At 26.4% G+C, this 27600-nt stretch overlaps 1 protein-coding gene across 1 annotated transcript in view; it reads left to right on the top strand.

Annotated features, from left to right (window-relative positions):
• LOC105848388 (voltage-dependent R-type calcium channel subunit alpha-1E) overlaps positions 1-27359 on the top strand; it is a 170233-nt gene extending 142874 nt beyond the window's left edge. Inside the window, exons 34-40 of the mRNA XM_065798166.1 lie at positions 10939-11101; positions 12658-12785; positions 14562-14658; positions 16552-16756; positions 24259-24338; positions 25523-25693; positions 27242-27359. Of these exons, the coding sequence (XP_065654238.1) occupies positions 10939-11101; positions 12658-12785; positions 14562-14658; positions 16552-16756; positions 24259-24338; positions 25523-25693 (844 nt within the window). The 3' untranslated portion in view covers positions 27242-27359. The remainder of the gene's footprint in view (positions 1-10938; positions 11102-12657; positions 12786-14561; positions 14659-16551; positions 16757-24258; positions 24339-25522; positions 25694-27241) is intronic.
• Positions 27360-27600: the final 241 nt, after the last annotated feature.

The following is a 27600-nucleotide window of genomic DNA, read 5'->3' as shown; positions in this document are numbered from 1 at the left end:
TTGAGTATGAGCGTAAACTTTGTTACAACTACACATCTATGTAAGGGAATATTTTTTAGACAAATTGCTGAAACCACATTCAACATAAAATTTTCTTAAAATATTGCATCTTTAATTTGACAAAGTAAATCAACATCAAGAGGCTGCAGAATGTGAGATGAACAAGTGGGTATTGAAAATCGAAGAAATGATGTAGCTTTATTAGCAATTGCAATCCTGGGATCCTGAAATCCTGGCCTTTTTTATAATCTGGAAATCCAGGGATTGTCTAAAATTATTCCTTGGATTCTCGATAAGATTGAATAAAACAAAGCATAATGAAAAAATATATAAAAATAACAACAATTTATGCGTCACGATATAATAATTTAAAAATGTGTTCTTGATATTCCTAATAAAAAGAAAGAATTTAATACAAATCAACCAGAATTTGAAAATGAATTTTCTGGCAGTGATTCATCTGGGAATGAGTAAATCGAGAAAGATTCACTCAGCTACAATAACAAGAACAACATCTTACAAAAATATATAAAGTCTGAATTTGGAAAACATTTGTCTTAAATAATGGACTGCAAGACACAGTAAAGAAGCCTTTGGTTAATGCTTTAACTATTTTACTAAGTAAAAAACTATATACAAAAATCATTAATTGATATTCTATAATTTTATAGCTATGTCACATGACCAATATTATCAGAGATTAGTACAACTTAAGTTCCCGTTAAAGCAATGGTTGAAACACCTTGTTGCTGAAATTCTGACCTGTTTACAGCCATTGCTGTAGCACGTTTATGCTTACAAAATTGAAAGATGCTGACAATAAAATAAGAGTAGAAATGTATGCAGATTTGATGGTTTGTACGCATGAACGCTGAACTGATATAATTAGACTTCTGCAATAACAGTCGAAACGCTGTTGAAGTCGATAATGAAATAATTCCAGTGCCTTCTTCCTTTAAATGTCAAAAACTCTTCGTAGAATTACTGGAAAGATTAAATGCTTCCAATCCTACTCTAATAAGAACGTTGTTGATTCTGATATGAATGGTACCTGAGTACCATTTATATCAGAATCAACGATGCATGAGACATTGTTATTAAAAATTCAATAAGAAATGACACTACTTGAAAAAGGTGGCAATTATTTAGAAAAAGCTTATTAATTTTAATGACCTCGATACCAACCAGTTGAGGCTGAGCAGACACTTATCATCCACTAGACTGTTCAATACAAAAATTTGTAGCGGTTTGGGCAATGAAAATTTTGGTGAGTTGTGCTTCCTTAAGTCCCATATCAAAGCACATAAAATACATTTCCTTATTTTTAACACAATTTCTTAACATTAATTAACATGGTAAATTAACATGTTTTTCTCTCATGTATATAACAATGAAATGTAAGCTGCCTTCATTTAATAAATATATTTTTGGTTAAAAGTTTTGATTCTATTTAATACTGCAGATGTTATACTGTTTTTCAATCCTGGGATCAATCCTGGGATCAATCCCGGGATCCCAGAAATAATGTTTTTCAATCCTGGAAATCTGAGATTGATAAAGACCCCTAAGTTGCAATCCCTAAGTTTTATACTTTGTGCACTTTTGCACTTTAATTTTAAAAGTAAAAAAATAAAAGTAATTAACACAAAATGTGAAGAAGAAAAAAAACTCAAATCATAATTAGTTTCAATTAGTGTGAAAAAGTAATAAAAAAAACTAATTTTAGAATAATAAAAAAGTTCAATTAGAGTAAAAAAATAATAAACATAGATTAACCCTTTTAAATAAAAAATCAATTAAAATGTCATTTTAATTGATTATAGGCAATTTATAGTGTCAATTTTAGGGCAAATATTTAAAACTATTTTAGGAGTTAACAAAAATTTTTAAAAAAATGGCTGCCTCCTTCATTTTTAAATTCCTTTTTAAACTATTTATGTTGAGAAAAAAAGTTTGATTTTTAAGGTTAGATTTTGTTATTACTTAAATATATTGTAAAAGCAATCATTTTAATAAACTGGTTCTATTTGGTTGATATTTTATAATTTTCCACTCGCTGAAAATTAAAAAACTCTTTTAAAAGTTGCAAGTATCTTTAATTTTAGTGAAGGTATTCAGTTTTCCTGATAAGTGTCCCCTTTAACTCACTGATTGGTTTGTGGTACTTTTACTTTAATTTACAAATATAAAAATTTTTTATATAAATAATTATAGCAATAGTAAAAATAATCACATATTATATATTATAATATTAATAAAATATATATAATATTAATAAAATAAAAAAGTAATTAAATAAAGCAATTATTGCAACTATAATAAATATAACGGTAAAAAAAAAATTAAGCTATTACTGAATAAAATCATTGCATTATTGATATTATTTATTAGAATTAGCATAGTAACCATAGTAATAAATAATATCAACAATGGAACAAAAAATTAAAAGAAATTAATTAGAATAAGATTAAGATTAATATAAATAATTATGAAGTAAATCAATAATGATAGTATAATAATAATTGACAATTTTAAATAAATATTTGAACAAAATGAAAAAAAAATTTATGACAGAATTTGTAAGGTTATTTTGAAGAAAATCTAATGCGTAAAGGCAATTATAAAGCTTTAAAAGATTATAAAACTTATCAACTACATTAAAAACTTTTTGGAGATCAATGAATACACCATAAGCATATTAAAATAAGTTGTTAGATAAGCAACTCAGAAATGCTTATAAGAGCATACAAAATGGATTAGTTTAAATAAAATCCAAACTGGCAGTCATTTAAACACTCAGAATTGTTAAGAAATAGGTAGATACAGCAATATATTATTTTTTCAATAATATCAATATTTAGTAATAGTGATATTGGACTATAGTTTTTGCAATCAGTTATAAATTCTTTTTTATGAATCAGTATATCACAGAGGCAAATTTACAAAAAAACATGGGTTACAGGTAACAAAAAACATTGGTAACAAGGTAACAGGTAACAAAAATCATTGGTAACAAGGTAACAGGTAACAAAAAATATTGCTAAGAAAGAGATAAAAAATTACTAGAGAAGTAACTAAAAGAAGTAGCAAAAAGTTAATAATAAGTTGAAATGCTGTTAGGGTTAAAAGGCCATTGTTGAGAGAATGCTGTTAAAAGACTTGCCATTGTTGAGAGAATGCTGTTAAAAGACTTACCATTGTTGAGAGAATGCTGTTAAAAGACTTGCCATTGTTGAGAGAAAGTATAGTAGTACTTATTTTTTATCAGTGGGTTTAGTTAATATTGAATTAAGGATTAGTGTTTTCAGGTATTTCTTAAGGTCTGTATGAGATTAATAAATTTATTTTCCCAATTCCTTTAGGATTGATATAAAAAATGAGTTGAAACTTTTAAATATTTTTAGTTGGTCATTTTCATTATGGAGTTTGTTGAAGATATTTTCATTGGGTCATTTTAGTTATAGAGTTTGTTAAAGATATTTTCAAATAGTGAAATAAATTGAGTGATTGAATAGTAATGTAAAATGGAGAAAGTTGTAGGAAGCAACTACGTTTAAAGTTTCGAAATTTTAGCAACATTTTTAAGATCTTTATTAAAATCAACCAATAAAAATATAGCTTTGTTTTTTTTTCTACTAAAAGTTTTTAAAGAAGGTATCATTAGGTACAAATCATTAAGTTCCTAAATATCCAGGTTTGGATGGCAATAAACACAGTCTAGAATAGTGTTAGACTTTTTAGGAAAAGTACTTTCCACAAACAGTCTCTAAAAACTGGGGTTTATACAAAGTTAAATCTTTCCTAGGCTAATATATTAATTATAATAACAATGACAAGTAATAGTTCATAAGCATAATCACTAAAATTAATTGGGAATGTTAGTGGTAAATCAATTGTCAGTTTAGTTTCTGTCAAATCAATAATACTAAATTCGTAATTTAACAGAGATAAAAGTGAATTTTTCAGAGATATAAGTGAATTTTTCAGAAATAGAAGTGAATTTTTCAGAAATAAAAGTGAATTTTTCAGAAATAAAAGTGAATTTATCAGAGATAAAAGTAAATTTATCAGAGATAAAAGTGAATTTATCAGAGATAAAATTGAATTTATCAACAATAGAAATGTTATTATCAGAGATAGAAGTGAATTTATCAGAGATAAAATTAAATATAATTCATCAAAATGTTTAACAAGTGAGGAAATGTTTAAATGAAAAAAAATCATGATCAGATAAAGAACTAAACAGAAATGATATGATGTAAACATGTACTTCAGAGCCATGCAAAGGTAGAAACATTTTTTCATAACCTAAAAACTATATCTTTCAATAAACTTTATTTTATATGAACTTTAGTTAAGCAGTAAGAACATTGAAGTGAAAGATGATCACAAAATTTGCAGAGTTAAAACATATATGGTGTGCAAAGTATATAAATGATATAATGTATATAAATGATACCCACAACAAAAAAAATCATCTAAAAATTCAGAAGAACCAACCAATTTTAAAAACAAACAAACTGCCCAATGAATGGAAAATGTAGAATCTCAAATGTTATTTATAAATGTATAGTGTTGCCCCATAATGTTCAAGAAAAAGTATATATTGGCTTATCAGATGACGAATGAAGAAATGATGGGCCAAACACAAACACTACTTTACAAATAAAAATTGTATAATTCAGCCACACTTTCCACATACATATGGCAAACAAAAAAAAATTGAAAGTAATACCCAATTTAACCAATTTTAAAAAAGTTCCTGCTTACAATAAAAAGTTCCCACTTACAAAAAAAGCTGACTTTGCCACATGAAAAACTTAATAATTTCCCAGTACCCCAAAATTGCTAAACAAAAAATCTGAAATAATATTAAAGTGTTGTCACGTAAACAAGTTTGTGCTTTGTAAATCCACAAAAAACTTTGCAAAACCACAAATCCAAAGATTAAAAAACTAAAAAGTTAAACTTGCGAACAGTAACAACTTTATAATTGTAATTGTGTAATGATAATAAAATATTTTAAATGAAAAAAACATGTATTTTTTACCTGATGATTGCTAACGCATGAAACTTCAAGTAGTAAACACTATGTAGTTATTTTTTATTTTATTTTGTCAAACAAAATGTGTGTATATATATATGTGTGTGTGTGTGTGTGTGTGTGTGTGTGTGTGTGTGTGTGTGTGTGTGTGTGTGTGTGTGTGTATTAACTTTTAATTTTTTATTTATAAATTATAAATAACAAATTGTACAATTTTATCTGTTGTTAAATAATAAGTAAAAGTTAGCTAGGAATGTATGATAAAGAACTGATCATTTATGTGTTGAAAAGGCAGCGGAGCTGCCAATGTTTCGTGGGAAGTAGAGCTCACTGACGACACTACGTCAAAAAATACATAGGTATTTTTGAATAAAGGATTGCTTATAGGTAGTAGTGATTGCGGCATTTAGAGGGAATGGGAAACTTTCTGCTATTGATGTGAGGTAATTTAGTGGTTATAGGATGGTTTGTGTCAGCAAGAATCTTTTTAAGGCTTTTAAGGTTTTGTTTAGCAATTCTTCAATATCAAAACAAATGTTGAAACAGCTCGAGTTGGTTGCATCAACTCTGATGATGCTAGAAGCATTTTTATGGAAAGTTTGTATTTTTTTTTGCTGTAAGATTGCAAGAGGTAAGAACTGGGGTGCTATATATAGGTTAGGCTGTGTGTCTGATTTGCTTAAGGTGCTTGAGTAGAAATGGTACTGATTTTATAGTGTAGTGCACTTTTATCCATTGTTTATTCCAATCTAGATTCTCATTTAGCAGAATTCCAAGGTATTTGTAGCTGTATACAATTTCAAGTTCAGTATTATTGAGTATCGGAGATGGTAGAGCATGAATGTTGGAGCACCAGGCATTGATTCTAATGACTTTAAATTTTGAGCTGTTGAGTTTCATTCCATTTGCCACAGACCAATGTGCAACACCATCAGCAATCGATTGAGGTAAATTGGCAGGAAATTTATTGTATATAATGTAGGTCAGGATGTCGTCAGCATATTTTTTGAGAATGCTTTCAGGTGGGAGGTAGGTGTTTATGTCAAAAATAAAGAGAATGAACAAGATTGGGCTGAGAACACTACCCTAAAGTACTCCAGCTTGTATATATTTCCAATCAGTGGTGTAATCACTTGTTTTTACTCTTTGGGATGATTAGATAAGTAAGCTGCAATCCAAAATGTGAGCCAGTTAGGTTTGAGATTTTAGGAATTGGTGTTATGTTTGGTGATTTCCATTGATCAGGGAAGCAACTGTTTTCTATGAGGTAGTTAAATAGGATGTAGAGTGATGGGGCAATTGCTAAGCGAGCAGATTTGAGTAAAAGTGGGGAGAGATCATCAGGTCCTGATGATCCTGTCTTGCTGAGTAGGTTGAAGATGTTATTAATGATAAAAATGGGGGTTATAGGTAGGTCTGCTTGATGGTTGATGAAGTATGAGAGTTTAGGTTGTTTCTGAACGCTCCAAACATTTTGGAAATGATTGTTCAATTGGTTTGCTAATGTCTCAGAGATAGAATCAGTGATTTGTCCTTTAATGGCAAGCCCGACTTCTTGCCAATAATTTTTTTTACCGGATGAGAAGCATTGGTTATAAATACATTTTTTTTTTGGTGATTATATTAATGATTCAATTTGCAAGTACTTTCCACTTAGAATAGTGACCAGAAGAATAAAGTTGCTGACATTATTTTATAAGGCTCTAAATAAATGGCGTCATCCAAGGTTTAGGGTTGACAAGCAATGTGGTTATCAGTGGTTGGCAGATGTCTTGAGCATAGAGTATAGAATAGAAGAGTTGTTGCAAGCAGTTTGCATTTCATACAGTAAGTCAACTAGCGTACCACCTCCTCTCTCAAGTCAATAGTAGTTACACTTACATTAGCACTGAACGCGATCCTAGTGTTCAGTGCTTATGTAAGTGTAATTACTATTGACTTGAGAGAGTATAACTTGCTTTTCAGCAGAGCTTAGCCCAGTTTCAGTTAGCTAGGCTATATCAATGTTGGTACCTGTGAGAAATTGATTGAAGATCTCAATTTTGTTACAGAGAGAATGCATGTCAGTTGTGCAGATGATTTTTAAGCGATTGGTGTTTCTTGAAGGTTTCGTGTGTAGTGAGTTTTCATAAGAGCTATTTTTTTGTTTGACAGCCTCCTTAAATTTTTCCATTATAGGCCGGCTATTTGATAGTTTTTTTGTGTTTAGGCACTTGGAGAAACAAACATCATCATTAATGAGGCCTATTACTGTTAGGACCTCTTTGATGCAGTGTAACATTGCTGGTGGTGCTTGGGCAACAACTGCTGCATAGGCTGGTTCAGGGACACCAAATATTGGTATCTTTATCTCTTGCTTAGCTTCTTGTTTTAGTTCAACTAGAACTTAACCTATTTGTGGCAATGCATTTGGCTTGTTTTTGACAATACTACTCCAGGAAGGCTTGTTTGAACTTGCTCGGGCGACTGATTGAGAGTTGAGATTATTTTCTATAACTGCTACTTTTTATTTGAGTTTTTTGATTTGGTTGGCTTGCAAGTACATAGTTGCTTCCTGTTCCCAAATGATGTTCATGAGCTCCATTATCCAGATATCAAGGTGGGCAATATCGCTAAAATTTTTTGATAGGAGGGCTACCACCCTATGACAGTGAATCACCTTTAGGTTGTGATATTATATATTTTCTATCTTATTAACACAAATACTATGAGAAGTTTAGATGTGTTTTTTTTCCGATATATATATATGTATATATATATATATATATATATATATATATATATATATATATATATATATATATATATATATATATATATATATATATATATATATATATATATATATATATATATATATATATATAGTGGATTTTTATGTAATTATATATGTATGTATGTATGTAGAGAAAAAAGAAGCCAAGTAAAACAACAATATTCAAAAAATTAATGAACTTTTTTAAGAAAAAGTTTCTTATATTAAACTATTGCTAAGAATATATTTAATAGTACTAGAGCCCTTTCAGTATTTATCCTCAGTAGCACTATTGCAAATGTTTTTATCACAATTTTAATATACATAAAAAAGTTATATAATAAAAATAAAATTTAATTGGAGTTTTGTAACTATGAGTTACCATTTTTATGTAATTATAAAAGTAAGTATTAGTTGAATCTGTCATGTTTTTGTTTATGAAAATAATTTTCATAGGTTATCAAACTATTTTCATTTTTAAGTTAGAGAAAAACAAAAAGCTGAAAAAATGGTTTCCTTGTATACTTTCTTGTATTCATATTCATGATTGTTGAATCTATTTGTTGAAATGTCAGTTTTGTAACTGGAAATATGTCCATTTGTGTGGTTTCTTAAATTGTTTGTTTTTCTAGTATAAGTAGATAGTTCATTACTTAATGAGCATTTTAGATAATAAATGGCATTTTGCTATTACATGTAATGTGATTTTTAATGTTCCAAATAGTTCCATTGGATGTTTCAAACTTATCTACTTCTTGTAAATATAACCTGCAGATTTTATATTGACTGTTTTTGCATTTGAATAGTCTCATTTTTTTGACAGATGATGTAGAGTGAAATTTTAGGCACCTTATTTGTCTCAGTAAGTTTGGTGGTTGTTTGGAGGCAGTTACTGGTTGAATACTTGAAAAAACTTTTTTTAATCTTTCATTATCAGATAAACTAAGTAAAAGGTTAGCTTCAGTTAAAATTGTTTGACAGTTTAATTAATAGAAAAAGTTTATTTATAAATTTCTTATTTTTAAATAAATTTCTCAAGACTTAATATTTAGGTAAGGACTTAATATTTAGGTAAGGACTTAATATTCAGGTAAATTTGCAGGCTTTGCATGTTTAAGACTTAATAAGGAAGTGAATAATAAGAAATTTTTTTTTTTTTAGGTTCAAGTAAATGTTGACAAAAACCAAATGTTTGATTTTATTTTCAGTAAATTAAATTCCCCAGTTATTAACAGACAATCTACTTCTTTTTAAATAATTTAAAAACTTTTTTGGCTTGTGACATTATGATGTCTTATAAAGGTCTATTGCTTCATTTAATATTTTAGGGATAAGCTAAGTGGCACTCACTGTGCTTACATACCTAAACTAAAAATTTTTAATTTATGCAGGCGCTCTGTAATTTTAATAATGGTTATTAGTTTATTGCTAACTTGATAAAAAATTTTTTGACAAATATGAACAAAAGCTTTCTTAGTTATATTGTCTCATGTTGCAATGTGATTTTGATGAAAATAATTTTGCCAGAATAAACAGTTGTAAAACTTTAGGTTTGTTGATGAACAAAGTAATCTGAAATTTAATACAATATGTATAAATAAGAAATAATACTCTGGTCAATGTACTATAAGTCAAAAAGCTTTAGATGTACAACCTCACTGTACCTAACAAAACAGGAAAGGCTGTTTGTTACATTTAGTATGAAACAGTAGTAGCCAGAGGTGCATATCAAATAGCTTTCTGCTTATACATGCATTACAGACCTTCCCCCCAACTTCTGCTAAACACGTTGTTTTTTATTCTAATACATATTCAGGCCAAAATAGAAGTTCCCATGTATCGGCCATGTTTACTTGGGCAATGCAAAAATTTTCTACGTTGTTAAAATTTGAAATAATTTAAAAAAATTGAAACTTAAAAAAAAAAAAATAAACCTACAGTTAGTGAGCAGTTTAAATGGTTAGAATAAAGATGGTTGCAGTACAAAAAGGAATTTATAGTTAATTTATATTATGACTCTTTAGACAGAAATTTAGCTATTAAATCACTGAATATAAAAAGAAGATGATCAGCCACCATACCCATTATTTCAGTTACATCCAGCCAACCCTTTCCCATTTCAAAAGAAGAAAAAAACAATTTGATTTATGAAAATTTGCCCAACTCACATCACAAACTTGACACTGACCCAAATATATACTATCGGAAGAAGAAGTATTTTTATATTAATTGCAGGTTAATATTATATTGTGTTTGTTTTTTATTTAGATATACTAGTTTACCCTTTAAACATAAGTCAGATTCCTAAGCCAATGCAAATAAAATGAATCATTTAAAACCTCTTCTTTGATATTTTAAAAATATTTTCCTTTCCATTCTATTATTTGTAATCACTTTTATTAACATTTTGGGAAATAAATATATTTGCTTCTTAATTAAGTTTTTGTGTTTTTTGTTTCTTCTGTAAACTTACTTATGTGCTTAATCCACCCATCCTAAAAATTTAATTAAATCACATTAATTTTTTTGACATAATATGATAAAAAGCATTTTTAAAGACAATTTAAAAAAAAGTTATTATAAAAAAAAATTGTTAAATTTGTTATAGCAAAATAAAAAGAAGAACAAGTAAAAACAATTAACTTAAAAAGAGAATAAATGTTATAAAATATTAAATTTTCAATAAGATATAAATATTAGGATGAGTAAGATGAAAAAAACATTGAACAAAAAAAAACAGAAATTTTTTTTACAAAGTTTGAATAAAAATAAGGTAAAAGCATAAGGCTGACGGAAAAAAAATTTGGAAACAAAAGACTTTTAACAATTTATAGGTATTTACATAGTTTCTAAATATACAAACATTTTAAAGTAAACATAAAATTGAAAATATTTTTTTAAACAAAACAAAGCAAAACAAAAAAAAAAACAAAAAAAAAAAAAGATATATGGAAACATAATAAAACTGTAAACTTCACTGCACAATAAATAAACAACTATATAAATAAACAAAAGATAAAACATATGGATCCCAAAAAATAAGTATTACTTGAATTTAAAAAACCCATTTTTAAATTCACGTAGTATTTATTTCCACACCTTATTTTGTAATCTACACAGGATATTTTGTGTTCTTTAGGTGCTCAACAGGTGAGAATTGGAGTCTTATAATGTATGGTTGCTACAATAAAGCAGAGTGTGATTCAAATTCAGACTTAATGACAAGCGAAAAAAAGTATTGTGGAAATACATGGGTGGCTAGAACCTACTTTACTTCTTATATATTTTTTTCAATGTTTTTAGTGAGTGTTTTTAATACATTTTTCGTCTTGTTTTTGTGTTATTTTTTACTATATAATTTATTTTTTTCTCTTAAAAAGTTTTAAATTTTTTTTGTCCAAACTTTAATTAAGAAATTTAATTCTCTCTTCCTCTCAAATATCTTATATATTCTCATACATATATATATATATATATATATATATATATATATATATATATATATATATATATATATATATATATATATATATATATATATATACATACACACATACATACATACATACATACATACATACATACATACATACATGCACACATTGTATTGATTATGTATTTGTATATACATTTCAAATGACTTAAAAGCCAGCGGAGTATCTTCACAATGTGACATTATATAGTCTAATTAATATCACTTGCTATAAAAATGTTCTGCGTTTGTTGCATATTGTCGGAATTTTTTTTATATGCTCTAGTTTGCCAACATTACAGAAAGTAATAAGTTTAGAGGGCTACATGTTATGCTAACATACAAGCAACTTGTTTCTCTGTGCAATGGCATTGCTTTGAGCAGTGACCATGATAGTATTTGTAGAAAGAAATGCAACTTTATAACAAATAAAAATAACCTGCATATGTATATATATATATATATATATATATATATATATATATATATATATATATATTCAAAAATGTGAAATTCATTCTTTTTGAATTTATTATTTTTTTCATTTTTGGGTATTTTTGAGACACTTTTTACTTGTGATTTAATCATCAACCAATTAGAAAAAATTTCTTTAATGAAAATTAGTTTTGCATAAATAAAAAAGCATACACAATATAAAATTATTTTCAGAAACATGTTCTATTTATATTTTTTTTATTTTTTATGCATTTTTTGTTAAAAAAATGCGCAAAATTACATGAGTCTTGATTTAAATTTTTTCCAATTTGATTAAAATATATTTTTGTTTCATTTTTCTTGTACTTTTGTCAGTCTTAATTTCTAAGATCATTATTCTAGTCTATTTCAGTCTTTTATAATATACTTCCAAATTTCCTTTCAAACACAGTAGATTAAATCCTTCTGTAAATAAACATAACAAATAAAGATAAACAGTAGATCAACTCCTTTCAAATACATAAGATAGATTTAAGCTGAACAAACAGCTGCAATGTGTTGAATAATATCGAAAAACTATTTTTCAGCATAGCAATGCTCAACTTTATGTTACGTAGCCTGTTCATCTAACTACTATCTTATTAAAATGATGGCACTTATTTTTGAGATTATCTACAAACCTACCAAAAATTGGTTGGTTTGTAGATAATCTCAAAAGGTAATGATGGTTCAAGGTGAAAGGTTAAAGGTGGAGATAGTAGCAGAATACAATACAATAATTTAAACATTCAAAATACAACCAGTTTTTTATATAAAGTTTTAATTTTGTGAAAAAATGCTACGTAAAATAATTAATACCTTTAATGCAACATGCAAATCATTCTTTTTTTTGTTTTTTTTTTCCTTTTTTTTAAAAAAAAACTGCTAATTTAATTCCTAAAATGTTTACAGCTTTTAAATCTATTTGTGGCAATAATTATGGATAATTTTGAATACTTGACATCTGATGGTTCTATACTTGTTCCACATCACATGAATGAATTTGTTAGACTGTGGTCGAAGTTTGATCCTGATGCAACGTATGTTCAATTTTGTAATAAGTTTTTGTTTTCATGTTCCCTATTAACTCGTGTTACAATTTTGAATGTCATCACTAGGCATAAAAAATAAATTAAACGTTTCAACTATAAAAAAGTTTATGGTAGTTTATGTAATTTTATTCTCATTTATTTAATTTACTCGTATTTCTATGATGATTGTTTACTAGTTTAGCAGAATGAGAATTTTTACAGCATTTTTACAACCTCAAGCTATTGTTTATAAAATTTTTCAGCTTTTGACTCAGAAATTATTATTTTGCTCACTTTTTATCTTTACATTTTATTTTTTTATTTAGTTAACACAATGCCCAAAAATAAACCTATATTTAATTTAATTTTTTAAACTTTTTAAAAAAAAAAATTCAAAAATGAGGTTATTTGTTAAAATTAGGTTAAAGTTCAAAAATAAAATAATAAGTTACTTTCAAATATGATAGTTAAGAGTTAATTAAAAGTTTCAGAATGTTGCTTAGTTTTGAAATGTTGCTTAAATAAATATCAATGTATATAGATAAAGCATAGAATATAATTAGGCATTTGGAAGATATTTGTAAAAGCTATCTTAGTTAGGTATCTTTAGGATGATGTTGTTTGTACAAATTCATTTGGAATTAATTTTTAGATACAAGAGTATTAGATGTTTGTATTTTAGTAGCAGAAAAATGAAAAAGTTGATTAGTTAATCAAAGACGAGTAGTGCTTATGAGAGTTGTTATGATTATCTATTGAATGATCAATGGTTAAAATAATTGAGTACATTTGCTAAGTAAAGGATAATTCAAAATGAAGAGTTAGATTGGTGAAGAGAAGATTTATCATCAGTGTATAAGATTAGTTGACCGGTTTAGTTAATAGCTGTGTTATTAACTAAACCAATCAAAAAAGTGAAATCAGCTGTCCAGAGGGGTCAGCTGTTCAGAGGGAAAGCTGCTCAGAGGGGTCAGTTGTTCAGAGGGGTTAGCTGTTCAGAGGAAAAGCTGTTAGTCTTTCTGACATATTGGCTGAAATGTTCAAGATTTCAAAAAATAAAAATGCTTGGCTAAGTTAATGAAGATTTTAGAAGAAATTGTTACTAACAAAATAAGAAGCAGTGTATTTGTTAACAACATGCCGTTTAGTTTTAGGTTATGAGAGGAAACAACAGATAAAGTATCTATTCTAAGGCAAGTTCAAGAAAAATTTTATGAAATGACAAAAGATCTTTATCATTTCATAAATCGTAACATAGTAAGTGATAAAGTCACAATGAGCTGTAGAAACATAGTAATAGAAATCAAAAGATGGAGAGAGTTGTAGTTGTGATGGAGAGAGTTGTAGTTGTCAAAATTTAGTGAGCATTAGGATTTAGTTCAGTCCGTTTATTTTTTTGCTTTGTATTTTAAGTTTAAAAGCTTGTTTTATGCAAATGATCTATATTTTATTGCAGATAAAAGAAGAGTTAATATTTAAATTTTAGTTTTGAAACATTGGAAAACATTGAAACATTGGAGTGGAAAATTTTTTGTTGAACTAAGTTGTTTAATTTAATTTAACAAAATATTTAATAATAATTAAATATTTTAAATTTAAAGCCAAAAAAAATTTTTTTTTTAACTTTTTTTGACTTAATGTTAGCATTTTTTAGGTGAACAAAAATATTTCTTGAAAATCTTAAACTGTATTGTATTTAAATGTTTAAATTTTATGCAACAAGTTTTTTTATATAAAAGTTTCAAATTAAGCAACCTTTGTGAATAAATAAATCATTTTTTTTAGAGGTTTTGTTTCATACAATCAGTTTTATGAAATGATGCTGCAACTTCTACCTCCTGTCGGATTTGGCTATCATTGTCCAAAAATTGTTGCTTTTAAAGTAGTTTTATTTTTTAATCTTTTTTTAAACAAAAGTTTTTGTTATAAAATTTATTCAATAAAATAATGGTTGTTTATTTAAAAGTTTGGAAAACTTTTACAGATTATTTTATATTTTATTTAATTTTTTTTTATAGTTGACTTTTCTTATATTTTATAGTTTTTATTTTGTCTTTGCTTTTGTCAATTTTTTTTAAATCTTTTTTTTTATTATCTTTTTAAATTTCTTATCTTCCTTGACAGAATTCTTTTTTATATTTTATTCTGTGGGGTTTGATTGCTCAGTCTTATTAAAAAAAAACAGATCCCGAATTAATTATATTTGGCATAAATTGAAAATTAAAATTTATATCAAAATTTATATTTCATCGTAACTTTTTCGTCCTTTTTTTTTTTTAATTTTTATTAAGATTAACCTAATAATTAATCTCCCCAAGGCCCCTAATAATTAACCTCCGAAGGCTGAGGCTGAGGCACACTCCTGAGGCACACTCCTGAGGCACACTCCTCTACATTTGAGGAGGCTACTTAATATACACCTCTTTCAACTCCATAACTTTAAAAAACGAATCTTGACAAACAAGGCTACTGCATGGAGAAACAAGTTGGTACTATGGACTACCAGAACCATGGTGGGGTTCAAACTCAGAACTTACTTGCTTATGAATCAAGCGCTCTACCATTACAGCGCTACCACTTAAATTTTGATTTGTTAAAAAAAAATTTTCTCTTAGTATTAATCATTTAAAAATCAAAATTTATGTTTTACAAATCATTCAAAGTAAAGAACATATTGTGCAAGAAATATTTTTGCAAGAAATATTTTGTGATTGTATTGTAGATAAGTAAACTGTGATTATAGCAGTTATTATTATGTGATCATATAACAGTCAGTATTTTGTAATTATTTAACAGTCAGTATTTTGTGGTAATATAACATTATTTTAACTTGAATACTAATGGTGTACTTTTTATTTATAATTTAGTGTTTAGATATTGAATATATTTATTTTATATAAAATATTTCTCTTAGTCTTGTTGCTGTTGACGGGTATACATTGCTATCTTTGCTTTTTTTTTAAATTTAATAGTAAATAATGCAATAGTTTTTTAGTTTATCAAACAAATTAATAATTTATAAAAAAAAATTTGAATTATTTTATTTATTTTCATGAGATAAACTTTAAGGTTGTAAATATAGTTTAAAAACATAGTGTTTACAAACAGGGTATTTAAAACTCTGTTTTAAATAACCTGTTTGTATACACCCTGTCTGTTTGGAATATCCTGTTTGTAATGGAGGAGGAATACATGTTTTACCTACTTGTCAGTTGATGTAACAGCACTCCTAACAAATAAGTTACATTTTTATGTTGTCTAAAAGTCAAAGCAATTAAAATAATAAGGAAGTACATTAAGTTTTGTTTTTTAAAAACCGCAACAATAATGACTAGAAAGTTTTTTAATTTAAAAAGTGTTTTTGATTTTTAAAAACATATTTTTTAAACATGCGCGTAGTGTTGCTACATTGACTATCGCATAGCCTGCTGCTACAAGGAAGAGCTGCTACATTAATTATTGTAAAGTCTGCTACTGCTGCAAAGGAGTGCTGCTACATCGACTATCTTATAGCCTGCTGCTACAAGGAAGTGCCGCTACATTGATTAAGGGTTTGGTTTGGGCAAAGCAATCTAGCATTTAAAAAAAAATTTAATTTTTTTAAATTTTTTTCTGGTCTGGTTTATTAGCACTCTCTTTAAAACTATTGTTTATGGAAGAAACTTTTTGATTACCATGCAAGACTATGTATATATATATATATATATATATATATATATATATATATATATATATATATATATATATATATATATATATATATATTGTTTAATAGCGATTAATTCGTATGGACATCCCTGTAGACACAGATGGAAGCGTATCCTTTTACACAACACTTCTAGCACTTGCTCGAGTTAACTTAAACTTTTGTACAAAAAGTAGTAGATTTGAAAACGATATTGAGCTCAATAGAATTATCAAGTCATTATGGCCCAACATGGCTGAAAAATCTCTGAATAAATTTTTTCCGAAGCTAAAAGGTATGGTATGGTCTTTTTAAATATTTATTAGTAACAATTTGTGAATAATATTATATATATATATATATATATATATATATATATATATATATATATATATATATATATATATATATATATATATATATATATATATATATACATACATATACATATATATGTATATATATAAATGTGTATATATATGTATATATATATGTATGTATATATATATATATATATATATATATATATATATATATATATATATATATATATATATATATATATATATATATATATATATACACACAGCAATCATCAGCTATTAAATACATAAAAAACCGTTAGAAAAACTGTTTAAAAAAAAAACTCTTTTACAAATGAATTGAAAATATCAAAGGTATCAAAAGAGGGCAGTAGAAATTTATTGGAATGTCGACACTTATATACAATTTTGTCATTTTTATTAAGCAGGTAGTTCTCTTTGTGATATAAAATTATATTTTAATTAATTTCTCATGAAGGCAGTGGTTACAAATTTCGAATGTTGTTTTAATAAGTTTACAGCATTTTATAGTTTCCCACTTTATTGTGTGTTTTAGGTTTTTTTCCTTGTAAATTCCAAATCTCCTTAGAAAGCTCGGTATCATTTTTTGTATTTCACGGCATTAAAAGATTTTAAATGATTTGCCTATCTAAGCCTGAATGGTGTCTCACTGATACTGAAATATACTTTTTCTTTTTCTTTAAGGTTAGAATCTTCATCAATCACAGTAGCTTGGTAAACGATATTATTTAATAAACATTTATTGTTCAATTCATTTGTTAAAAATTGTTTTAATTCATTTGTTAAAAATTGTTTTAATTCATTTGTTAAAAATTTTTTTACTAATGGTTTTTTATGTACTTAATAGCTGATGAGTGCAGTGTATGATATGAAACTATAAATACTACTATTAATGTTGTTTTTCATTTAAACAAAATTTAAGTATTTATTGCTCTATTATCGTAATTTTGAGCAATGTTTTATGTTCAAGAGTTTTTATATTATTTTAATATAATATAATACATATACAATCAATTAATATATTCGCTCCAACCAGTTGAGCACTCTACTCAAATTCGTCTAATAAAATGGAAAAAACAAATTTGAGATACTCAATTAAAAACATTACCATCAGAATAAGACTGCAAATTAAAATTACTTGAGAAAACCGAATCATTTTTGAAAAAAATGATTCAGGTGGGAAGCATTTTATTAAACATCTTTTCAAATTTTTAGTTTCATCAATAATTTTTATCCTCCAATAAGTGAAAAAATGCTTAACAATGCAATCAACTTTGCCGAACAACATCTAATAATAGATACTGACTGCAAAATATTTATAAGACATCAAGGAAAATCTTTACTTTTTAACAACAAAGATGTGTGGATTAAGAAAAAAGATGGACTTTTTGATGTCACAATGGGTGCTTACAATGGTGCTGAAGTATGTCAATTAGAAGGAATCTTTCTTTTATTTCAACTCTCCCAATATTATAATAGAGATGATTTTGGTCTGTATCATAATGACAGACTAGCAATATTTAAAAAAAAAAAATGGCCAGAAAATGGAGAAAATCGAAAAACATTTTGTAAAAATTTTTAAAATTAATGATCTTATTTCCATCCAATGCAATATAAAAATAGTTAACATCTCAACATGATATTTGACCTCAATAACAATTCTTTTTAACCATACAGTAAATGTAACAATGAGCTGAATTATGTTCACTCAGCCCACCTAGTATTATCAAAAAACTCCATTGCACTCTTGAATTGAGATTATCTGCCACATCAGTAACTGAATCTGTTTTCTGTAATGCTATCCCACCTTACTTGGGAATTTATCAGGTGGTTTCTTTTCGTTTTTGTCATATAGATTAATTAGGCTATTGAGATTCTTTCTGATAAATGCACTGGATAATAGTGAAAAGTCTAGAATTTCCCTCTAGAGAAATTATATATCCGTAATCAAAATTTTGATTCTAAGTGAAGTTTCCAAGAATTTGACTGTTGGGCATCCGTATGAGATTTGTTAGTTTTTCAACAGATAGAATCCTTGGATCCCTTTTCTGTTTAGAAGAGGAGGGTTAAATCTTTATCTAAATGCAACTGTTTGACTTTACACTGTTGCTGGAATATCTATAAGACATTTTAATTTGGTTTTGCAGTGATTAAATGTCTTGCACTTTTCTTTCTCTCTGTAAGACTTGAAATTTTGCATTAAAAACGAGATTTTATTCAAAATATTCAAAAGTATTTCCCAATGTTTCAAAATATTCCAGAATATATATTATATATTAGCACCTGAAATAAAAAATAAATAAAATAAAACAATGATAAAATAGTTATAGTTAACATGGTATAGTTGGGATCATTACAAAGAAAATAAAAGTAAATTCTTTGTTTATAAACAAACGTAAACACCTGATGGAATCTGCTTAAAAGTAGATAAGTGCACAATAAGTAAACAAAAAATTTTAAATTGCAACAAAACTTTTTTGTTTATTTTTTCAACTTTTATGAAAAATGGCTTTTTTACCAGTTTATTTTTTAAACTATTTTATCTAGTATCTATTTAAAGCATTTTTTTTTTGCTGTTTTTATTTTAATTTAAATAGCAGAAAAAATTTAATTTTTTAAATCGCGCAGGCTAACTTGAAAACGACCATCCTGACTTTTTTAAGGGTTTAAAGGGGGCAAGATTTAAAGGGGGCAACTTTAACTTATTTTATATGGGTATAAGATTAACTGTTATTTGCCTACATATCCCCTGAAAGTAAGTAAAAACACCATGTAAAGAATAAAAGGTATATTTATATACTGAAAAAGAATGTGAAAATACTTATATAAAGTCTTTTTTACTGTCTTTTGGATGTTTACTGTCTTATGGATATTTACTGTCTTTTGGATATTTTCTGTCTTTCAAATATTTTGGTTATTTATGATTCAATTTAGAAGCCGAAACAAGCATTTCATAACGTTTTCCATAGGTTGTAACAATCTTGGATAATTGAGATACTTCTTTGACCAGACATTCATCATTTTGAGAATGGCATCAGAAAGATTTGTAACTTTGATGATAACTTTGATGGTCTTCATTGTTCACGATAGATAAAATTGGAAGACAAGAGATATCTCTCCTCTTTCTGGATGATATCTCTTCTCTTTTTGGTCTTGATATTATATCAAGATGGTTAACACTCTGAACATATTTCATAATCATGTGTTTTCATTATCACGAAAAAATTCCATGCTCCATCAACGCATTTCCTACTTTTTTTAAATTAAAAACCAACAAAAGCAGAAAACTTTGAAAATGTTGAAAATTTTTATTAAGGACAACTTTTATTAAACTTGTAGTGGGTTTTACAGTCAGCAGACAATTGGCGAATGTGAGCTACCTGGCATGCCGGGTTTGCAAAAAATTTCATTTTCAGCCAGGGTTGGGACCCCTGTCACTTCCTAGTTCTGTGACACTTCTAGTTTGTATAAACTTTTTCTTTGAGCTCATTATGCTATCTGATAAAAAATAAAAAATCATTTGAAATTCACAATTACAATAAATAGATAAAAACGTGCCATGTTCTCTTGTAAACCTAAATATCAAGAACCCACAAATGAGTACACAAAACATTTTACAATCATTCAAGGCATTAAACTTCAACATTAATAATTAAAACATATTCAAAGTTTGCAACTTGTGAGTGATAAAGACACAAATGGTATATCATTATTATAAAAAATAAAGAGTTTGTGTCCAAAGCCCAATAGCACGCCACTAAAAATTACAACCTATTAATTCTTGACTAAAAACTAAGCCATAAATGTCATATATCTTATATAGCAATGAGCCTCTTGCGAGGAATATATATTATGGTTGGTCATATTTTTTTAATTTTTTGTCACTACAACAAAAATAATATGCTGTAATATGAAATTAGTAAGTGAAAGATGAAAATTCGAGCTTGCTTCAAAATCTTGAACTTTTTAAATAATGGAATGCTGAATAGTTCAAATTTACCAGTAATTCGAATGCAATATTTCAAATTTTAATGAATTAACTATACTCATATTTTGCATTAACCCTATTTCTAACTTTATTTTTTCTTTATCACCCACAATATGTATAAAATACTACCATTTGTTTACTCAAAACTCGTTTTGACAAGCATTTTCATTATATTTATTGTGTCCAAATATTTCATTATATTTATTGCGTCCAAATATATGTATATTTATGTGTATTTGTATCTAACAAAGTAAAAACATTAAATATAGTATTGCAAAGTTAAACATAGTTTAGCTGCCAAGCTTGAGCCTCTCTACCATTGTCGTAAGGTTGCACATTTTTCCGTTTTTTACAAATACTATCATGGTTGCTGCTAAAATGAGCTATTATCTCTTGTTTTATTAACTAAAACTCATTTTTGCTTGACTTAACATTCATCAAAACCCTGCATGCTCTTAAAACCTTTATTCATTTAGTTTTTTCCCCTACTCTTCAATCCTTCAAAGCTCTCTTCCATTTTAATGTTTTCCTGACTTATACAACCTTCAAGTCTTCTGTCAAATGTTTTCTTGGTCTATAACACTATTCTTCATTTTATAGCAACTCCCAATTTAATATTTGTTGTTTGCAGTCTAGTTGAAAGTGAATAAGATTTAAAAAAAAATTGAAGAGAGTTCTGGAAAGCACTTTTTTAGGGCTGACAGAAGTGTTGACTGGGCCATAAGTCAGAGAAGAGTATAATTGATAAATGGCTTTAGCAACAAAGCCGGAATAATTTAGATGTCTAAAATTTGGTTAACCTGTTTAACTAGAATTGCAAGAAGGGTATGGCTGTTAAATTCAAGAAAGAAATTAGAATAAAATTTCTTTGCAAATAGTTTTTTTTATCCTTGAGAGAGGTAATAAGATTAGGCCCATGTATAGACCTTTGTTAATGACAATGTTGAAGATTTTCCAGTCTCTGGAATTCAACTTCCAAGTTAACTTTTATGTCTCTAGAGCCTAACTTCCAAGGTAAGATTTTTACATAGATTTCTTGCTATAATAAAAAGGCATTTGTTTTCATGAAAAGTTGTTCTTTTGAAAAAGAATAAATAAGTGGTTATGATAAGATATAGCTGCTTCACAAGAAGGTGATAATTGTGGAATAGAATGAGGCTTGATTCGAAACCAACTAGAAAGAATAAAAGCTTTCATATTTGCTTAGATCCAGTAAGTTATGTAGGAGGTGCATTTACTAGCAGAGAGACAAAAGAGTCGCAAAGTTAACTACATAAGTATGAGATTAAGAAGTGATTAGGAAGATTGAGAAGTTATAAGATTTGATGCCAGAAGAATTAGTAGAAAGAGTAGTGGAGCCCAGCTATTAAGTTAGAATAGCATTCAAGCCACAGATAATAACAATATTGGCAGAGGTTTAACAATAAAGGGCTTGGTCAATTTGATCTGAAGTTGTGAAGCCTTTAGAAAAAGGAGAACTATAAAGAACAAAGAGAAAGGTGATTGAGTGAAGAGGTGCTAAATGGAATCACATAAATAATGCAAACCTGATTTGTCAAAAAATAGGTAAAATGATGCATAAGTATATATAAACATGTGATATTTGGAGTCTTTAGAAACAAAGAATAGTATTTTTTAGTGCTGAGATGGACAAAGAAAAAGCCAAATTAGTCTCACAAAGAGCAAACAAGTCTGGTGAATTTGTGAAAGCATGTAATTTGAGAAACATACTTGTTGGTCGTAAAACTATTAAATTGAATTTCAGAGCTGTACCCTTATAGGAGATGACAGGAAGAGTTGCTACTATTAAGGAAGGCACAAGTAAAAACATATTAGAAGAGTCAAGAAGATCCAGCATTCATCATCCTAGCCAAGAAAAAATACAGATTTACATCTATGCCAGTCTATTAGATAAAGAAGGAGTGCAAGATTGGTCAATAGAATTATTCTGCTTACACCTAAAGTCTTTGCCTAGGAGACCTTCTGCAAGACAGCAGCTGGGTGCAGTTAACATCTATACAAGATGAGTATTTTTATCAAGACACCATCTCTAGCCTTAACTTAACCAAGAGCTCCAAGATAGAAGATTTTAAAGTCAGAGTTTATTTCTCCTAGCCTTTGCCTGGAAATGCAAACCCTGTATGACAGCAGGGCATGGGACAGGTGGCACTGGGTTACTTGATACCAGTAGCAGAGTGATCATTACAATCCTGAACCTGTTCTAACCTGTAGTAGTTAAAAGAAGTAAACTTAAGGGTGACTAAACACAGTGCTAGAGGTTCAGACAGAACACAAACATACAAATATAGTATTGATGAGCTAACACAATAATGAAGACACTTTCAACTATATAACAGACAATAATAGCGTGCAACTCTACAGTGAGGTTTAAATGCATTATTGAAACTAACATAAGACTCTTTCGGTTTAATGTTCATAAATGCATAATAATAGTAAATTAAAGTTAACAACCAAAATACTCATTCTTATATTAATGTTATAATATCAACAGAGAATATAACTATACATAAATTTATTTTAAATTACGAAAAATTATCTTTATATATATCATATGTAAATTCTGTTAGCAATATTTTTGGAAACAAAGTGTGAAGGAAGAGGACTAGACATTGTGTAGTTATTTTATATAAGGGAAAGTTTTCATTATTAATGGTAAAGTAATATTCAATATGAATGTTATACTATTATTAATAATACATTAATATTATTACACAGGCCAACAAAAAAATTTATTATTTTCTAGTGCCGAGCAAACAATGTGTTTTTCGTGTAGCATTTCTCATTTTAATTTTAAATATGCAACTTATTTTTCACCACCACGTCAAGTTGTAAAGATCTTTGGGTTCAAATCTTTAGCATTTGGTATAAAATCCGTAATACTATCAAAAATAAAAAAATATTCAAAAGTATGTCAATCTGTCTCAAAAAAGCGTATTTTTATGAAAATTTTATAAATAATGTTTGTTTTTTTAATAAAAGTGAAAACTTTTCATAATATTGCTTAGAAACATTATGTTAAAAGTCTTTTAACAGTCTTTTTTTTTTTAATTTGAGTAAAAGAATTTTTGTTTTCTAAAATCTTTGAATTACACTATGAAAACACGCTTCTTTTTTTAATCTATGAAAATACGCTTCTTTTGAGGCCCAGGTTGACATACTTTTGAATAATTTTTTTTTAGATAACTTTTGGGATTTTATCCCAAATGTTAAAGATTTGAACCCTAATATTTTTACAACTTGATGTGATGGTGAAAAACGAATTGCATATTTGAAATCAAAATGAAAAATGCTCTACAAAAAAAGCTTTTTGTTTGCTCAGCACAAAAAAAAAAATTTTTTGTTTTTGACTTGTGTTATTATTAAACCTTGTATTTTAATTAGATGTTTCATTTATTTATTTATTTATTTACATTGTGTAACTTCGATATATTTTTTTAAACGTAGAAAACGAATCTTTGACTGTTGGAAAAATATACTGTTTAAAGCTGTTAGTGATGAATTATCGGCGGCGTAAACAAAAGGCTGTAAGTTATTTTTTAAATAAGTTTTATCATAATTTGTTAGTCATAAATTTCATACACAGAAACATAAGCTAAGACATTTTTTATTAATTACTTTTATTTTTTATTATTTTTTACTTTTACAAATAATAAATGAAAAATAATAATAGCAATATAACATTAGATAATGATTTTTATTTGTTAATTGTTAAATTTATTATTATATTAATAATACATCATAATTAAATATTTTTATGATTTATTATTATAATATTATTATTGTTATTATTATTATTATTATTATTATTATTATTATTATTATAACAATTATTAATAATTTATTGTTATATTAAGTATTAATTAATATAAAACATTAAAAAATGAATTTTATTAATTAATGATTTGTTATTATATTTTTGTAAACATATTTTTAATAATATAAATATATATTTATCATTATACAAATGGTAATGTATTTACGTTACACTAATAGTAATGCATTTGCTATTACATGAAACAAAAAGTTAAAGAAAGTATAGAAATTTTTTTTTTTTAATTTCAGTTCTCAAGTTCAATTCTTTTTCATATCTTGATATGGTATTGAAATACAATGTTCTTAATGTATTACTTTAAGTTTGTGTGCTATTAGTATCATTATTAAAAAGATTTCAATTTGCATTTTTGCTATTAACAAAAATGGAAATTCATTTTGATGCTATTTTAGCACAGCTTTTTAAATGCTTATACTTAAAGCAAAATAATGCCAGTTTAATCACTTATGTCTTTTTTCAATTTGACTAATTATATGATAATATTTATTAAAATATTTATTAATTTTTTACCATTTTGGAACTTCTGAAATTAATATTACTTTTTAATGACAATTATTTATCATTAACATTTTTTTCATTAATTTTTTTTTTTTAAATATTATCATTAACATTTTTTAAATAATGTTTAACTTAAAAATTTATTTAAAAGTGTCTATTTATATTACAGATATCTAAATTTTATATTACAGTGTCATAGATACTTAAATTTTATATTACAATGTCACAGTTATCTAAATTTTAAATTATAGAGTCATAGTTAACTAAATTTTATATTGCAGTGTCATTGTTATTTAAATTTTATATTTACATTGTCATAGTTACCTAATACTTTTATTTATATGCCGTTAACGTTGACACTGTTATTTTTGTATTTAGGCTGAAGCACTTAATAATAACTCTTTGTTGAGTAAAGAATATTTTGATGCAAGTGACGCCAAAAATCCAATAAACTCAAATTACTTTTTTAACTCTGGAAGCGAAGATAATCATAAAAAGAAAGAAAGAACTCGTAAAAACCACACTTTTTCTGGAGTGTTTTATATATAAGTATACTATTATCTTTTATTTAATTTTTTTTTTAAGTTTTTCTTTACCTTTAATGTTTTGAACTTTTATATTTTAAACTTATTTTTTTTTTTAACTCACTTCAAGAAAGTTCCACAACAATTCTTACAAAAATTTACATTTTTTCATTTTTAAACTTTGCTACTTTCAAACTTTCTTTGTGACGTGTGCCATTAGTGCTTTGACGCCAGTTTTTCTGAATTAACATTTTTTATTTTCATTATTTTTTTAAATCTGTAATCCCGTTAGTTGATTTCTTTGACAGTTTACACATAGTATTAGTGTATAATTGCTCTTCAGTTTTTAACTTGTCTGTTTGGAGGATTATAATCAACCTGAAAAAGTTTTAAAATGTGATCTTTTTAACGTTTAACCGTGTCTTTGGCATTTGACATGAAACTAGATCTTGTAAAAAACATATTATTTTTTTTAATAAATAAAAAAATCTGACCAAACAATGGTGGTACACTTGTTATGTGTGTGTGTATATATATATATATATATATATATATATATATATATATATATATATATATATATATATATAAATATATATATATATAAATATATATATATAAATATATATATATATATATATATATATATATATATATGTATATATATATATATATATATATATATATAACGCTATGTTGAATAAAGTTTGTAGTTTTATCTCATCTCATTAGATTTTATTTAGCTAAAAATCATCTCATGCTAATTAGCTAACAAAAACTTTTTACAGTTCACAATAGGTACACAGCAACTGAAAGGAAGACTGTTGTACGTTGCATACTACAGTATACTGTTACATACACAGTACACATGTTACATACACAGTACACATACTACATACACAGTACACATGTTACATACACAGTACACATGTTACATACACAGTACACATGTTACATACACAGTACACATGCTACATACACAGTACACATGTTACATACACAGTACACATGCTACATACACAGTACACATGTTACATACACAGTACACATTTAATGGAATATAAAAATTAAAAAAGTTAAAATATAATGTAAACGATTGCAATCACTTGTTATATGATATAACAAGTGTCGTAATTTGCAAAACAGATTTTGAGAAAATTATAATTATAATTAGAATGTTAAGAATTGTTTGTTTTATAAGTTTCTAATATTTATATATATCTAAAGACTAAAACTAAGATACAAAATAAATATAAATATTTTATAAAAAAACTTGTAAACTTTACATTTCTCAGTAAATTAATCACTGTCGGTTAAATTATTAATAAGAATTTATTTAACTAAAGGACCTTCCTTACCGATGTTATAAAACCAAGGGTTTTATAACATCGGTAAAGAAGGAGGCGTGAACTTTCTTTTAAATGCTCTTCCGCAGTGCTCTGCGATAAGACCGTAAGGACTTCTTGAGGCACCTAAAATAAATTTATAAATAACACAAAATTATAAAAAAAAAGTATATTAGTATGATTATTATTTTCTATTTGCTTATCATTTTCTTTTTAATAATTTTTAGGAATATATATAAACATAAGCACCTGGTAAAGTTATCAATACTTCTCAAGAACTCGAAAGAAAACTCCAAGCAAAAAATTTACGAAAAAATATCGATATTAAATATCATTTTGCACTAATATTTATTGTCGTTATTTTTTATCGATATTATATTTATTATCGATTTTATATTTTTTATTTATTTGTATTATCAATATTGTTATAATTAATATTACTTATAATATAATAGTAATTTAAAATAATAATGATATAAAAGTAATAATTATTATTAATAACTTATAATTATAATAATATAAAAATAATTATAACCTGTAATATAATCGTTAATTTGTAATTTTTTTTATTTTTTTATTTGTTACA

The sequence above is a fragment of the Hydra vulgaris genome, chromosome 05 (assembly GCF_038396675.1).
Source record: "Hydra vulgaris chromosome 05, alternate assembly HydraT2T_AEP".
Taxonomy (NCBI): domain Eukaryota; kingdom Metazoa; phylum Cnidaria; class Hydrozoa; order Anthoathecata; family Hydridae; genus Hydra; species Hydra vulgaris.
The sequence above is the reverse complement of the archived record's forward strand: the minus strand, read 5'-3'. Positions and strand labels throughout refer to the sequence as shown.